The 3,923-nt window shown below is 49.3% G+C and overlaps 1 protein-coding gene across 1 annotated transcript; it reads left to right on the top strand.

Moving 5' to 3' along the window:
• Positions 1-2,816: 2,816 nt before the first annotated feature.
• Positions 2,817-3,053, top strand: CCR75_007959 (uncharacterized protein; the record flags this gene model as incomplete). The annotated part of the gene is made up of 1 exon (XM_067966015.1): positions 2,817-3,053. The coding sequence occupies one exon, from the start codon at positions 2,817-2,819 to the stop codon at positions 3,051-3,053; it is 237 nt and encodes a 78-aa protein (XP_067818586.1).
• Between the last annotated feature and the right edge of the window lie 870 nt (positions 3,054-3,923).

The following is a 3,923-nucleotide window of genomic DNA, read 5'->3' as shown; positions in this document are numbered from 1 at the left end:
GGTAGCAAGCTCCACATGTCGACCGCAGATCATCCCCAGACCGATGGCCAAACAGAACGTGCCAATCGGGTCGTGGCGGATGTCTTACGCACTATAGCAACTCCCAAAGAGTGGAGCAAGCAATTGCCCTTTGTGGAGTTCGCTATAAATAACAGTGTCCACGCCAGTACGGGTGAGACACCGTTTTATATTAACGGACTGCGCCATCCTCGGACGCCAGTCTCGTTTGTGCGCAGCCCGAGTCTTAGTGGGGGAGGGCCCCTCACTATGCTCGGTGCGAAAGAGGGACATAGTTTCGTCAATATGACGATGACCCATGAGGGTATCATCTCAAAGACAGAAACTTGCCCTAGTGACCCTGCCAGTTTAGCAGTGGTCAATAAAACTACGCCTTATGACCGACCTCTTGGCGGTATCATAGGCGAGTTTGATGCTAAAAGCGTGAGCGAGGCTCAACGCTTTGTGGATGAGCGATTAGCCATCACACGTAAAGTCCGTGACGCAATGGCAAGCGCACAGGACAAGCAAAAATAATATGCGGATCGAAATGGTCGCAAAAATAATATACGCTTTAGAGTGGGTGAAAAAGTACTATTTAGTACTGCTACCCTACCTAAAAATGCAATTTCTGTACTACCTGGAGGTACTACGAAGTTGTTGCCGCGTTTCATTAGGCCCTTTACGGTGGTTGAAGAGGTTGGAGACCTAAATTATAGGCTCACCCTTCCCCCGTATATGATAACGCACCCCGTATTTTACGTGGGTCGTCTGAAACGGTATGTAGACCCAAATGAGGTCACATATCCCCATCCGTCAATGGAGACCGATGGTAACGCCGACTGCGAGTCGAGCGTCGTTCGGGTGAGGGGGACGGTGAAGGCGAAAATCTATCGGGCCGATGCCTCCCACCACGAACAGGACTTGGAGAGCGAGGGACATCACGCGAGTAACGCGGATCCCTCAGCATTATCCTTTCAAAGAGGTCCAAGCGAGTCTTCAGGCGTTCATAACCCTGACGAGCCTTCGCTCGGACATCAACAAGATCCAAGGTCAGTCGCGAGACTTGACTCTCGAGATCTGCAATGCGTTGCTCAGCAGCGCTTAACGTTTGTGACTGAACGGACAATGGTAAGACAGCCGCGAGTAGGTGGGCGAGATCGCCACTCCTATCGGACGCCGCCTGCACGGATGGATGCGGGTGGGAATCAACGCCTCCTTGTTGGAAGGTTGCTTGCCCTCTGCTCCGTGAGGCAAAGGAATCAGATCCTCGTCCAATGAAAAGGTTACCCGAAGACTTTTGACTCTTGGGAACCAATCGATCCCCTACGTATTGATGTGCCCGGCTTGGTGGCTGCCTATGAAAAGAAGGACCAGCTGAGGCCTCTTCGCTAGTCTCAAATAGACTAGCAGAAGAAGCGTTGAAAGAAGTAACAGGGACAACAGTACCGCCCATGATTTCTTTCACACGCAAGCGGGCGAATTTAATTCGTTGCGACCGCAGCTCCATGCATCCGAATGCGGATGAATGCGGCGCAGGAATTTTGCTTCGTATCCATGAGAGAAGTTTGGATGGGCAATAATGCGCCATCATCGTTCCTCATGTGCTCGTTGTCAGCATCACTACTATGAGGTGACGGCAACGGTGTCGACTCATTGTAGCCGACAATGAGCGACGGATCAATATCCCAACTGTTGAAGTAGATAGATCCTTTAGCCCTGTTGACGCGACAGCAGCAGTAGCTGTCGGCGTGTAAACTAAGGCATTAGACGCGGCCGGCGAATTAACGCGGCGCGTGCGCTTAGTTTTAGGTTGAGTGGGCGTCTCGCAGACGACCCACCAACGTGGCCCCTTTTAGGTGGCATCTTTGGCGCCGTGTATAAAAACACAGTTCATTAGAGTGATTGAGATACTAGCGGCGCGAAAAGCTGCTCGCAGTTCCTCGCTCCTCTTTGACGAATTTAAAGTGTAAATCCAATCTTTAAGGGGGGATGGTGTAACGGGCTAATGTTGCCCTAATGTTACGCAGTCCCCGTTAAGCACACTTGGTGTTCTTAAAGGGATGGTCAATTACTTAAATAAATTAATTAGACCAAGCACTCGGGTGTGGTGCACATTTGTGACCAACCCTTGTGTATGTGATGCACATAGGTGCATCACGTTAGGAGGGATGACGGCTAGCGTCATCCGTTACGCGAGCTATCTAGAAAAATACGCTCGCAATACATATTAAGTGTTATCTATAGAGATGACATTTTGATTGGTAAAAACAGGTAGTTATATTTGTTGCGATTAAATATAAATCAGTCTAAAACTTACTTCCTGCTTGGTAAGTGCGCACGACGAGCCGGATTACCGCTCCCGTGACGACACACAACTTAAGTACTTAGTGCGTTGGGTGAGGCCGCTAACGCGCCCACCACAACTACCTCAATGCACGCAAGAGAAGCTGGTTATACCGCTTCCTCGCTGTGCTAGGGTGTATGTCTAAGTAGGGCGTGACCGCATTACGGCGTGCCCGTCTACACATTAGTTCAATTTTTTAACTAAAACTACGCCACAAACTCTTTTAGCGGCATCACTACCGCCACCACCGCACTATGTCAACAGCAGAAAACGACAGCATAAATCTAAACGGGCAATGTTGCCATAACTGCAAAAATATATAGACTATATGATGGAGTATACTACTGTGTGGAGGAGGGTATATCTGCGCGCTGTCGACAGGCTTGGGCGTTATGTCCTGTCTTCTTGCACACACTGCACTTGCGTCCTGGTCCCGCCTCTGCTGAAGCAGTTTTTACATGTTCAAAGGCAGATGGCAAGCGCTGGGTTGATCAGCTTGGCCAACCTCGTCCACGTATGCGCAAAATCTCCCCGATCACTGGAAGGTTACGTAATACTCGGATACCATCAAGTTATTGTCGCTCAGCATGGTATACCACCTGCAGCCTACGAAGCTCGACTTCAACTGGTGCAGGGCCCGGAGCAACTGGAATTACAGCGGGTGCCGGTACCGGTGCCTCCAACCACCATTGCCGATCAAAGTCGCTGACTAGTAGTGATTGAGTGCGTCCTTGGAACTCGTGCACACACGTGATACCTATTGTTGAAGCGAAAAGACTCTGGCAAATGGTATCGCCATCGCGTTGTTAAACTGCGACCCTGCGTGACGCAAAGCGTCAACCGAAATCTTGCCTGTCACAGCTAGACACATGGGGCCCATGCAAAGGTTCACGTGCCCACACTCCCTGGCCTGTTGCTATTTAAATTTTGTCACTTCATCGGCACAAGCGAGTTTAATTGCTGTGTCCACTGTCAAGAGATCTTCTGCGTCAAAGCAAAAATAAGACACGCCTTAAAGATATTGTTGCCGAAATCTATCTGTTGACATAGCAATCCAAGTCTTTAGTGCCGCGTGCGCACTCTCCACCCATGCCGTATTTACGTGACCATAATGCCTCACATTCCGCAACCAGGCAGCAACAAATCTGAAAGTAAGACATGTATAAGTAGGCAATAAAATATCAAAGAGTCAATAATCGTACTGACCTTTCACAGCCACGTCGTTGACAGATAATGCCAGACGTGCACCGTGATCAACTGCTCCAGAAAGCTGGCTTGTCTGTAGTAGTCCTGCTCTGTCGGAGCACTTATTATCGATCTCCACACACGAGTAAACATTTCGAAGGCCTCGTTTGTGAATGAGGCCTTTTGCTTTGCAAAGATGTTTTTTTTAATGTGCCATCTACACAGAAGCACTTTGCTAGCAGGAAAAATCTGTGCAAGCGCCCCCATGAGATGTCTCTAACAAAGACAGGAGTACTGGTGGCGGTATTGCACTGTTGGAGCGCATTACAAAGTTTTTTAATCGCTCAGTGGTAGCCAACCTCTGTTTCTCCGCGCAGAAAACAGTATGCCAACG

This window comes from Bremia lactucae, linkage group LG6 (genome assembly GCF_004359215.1).
Source record: "Bremia lactucae strain SF5 linkage group LG6, whole genome shotgun sequence".
Taxonomy (NCBI): domain Eukaryota; phylum Oomycota; class Peronosporomycetes; order Peronosporales; family Peronosporaceae; genus Bremia; species Bremia lactucae.
Note: the sequence above shows the minus strand (reverse complement) of the source record. Positions and strands in the feature narration are given on the sequence as shown.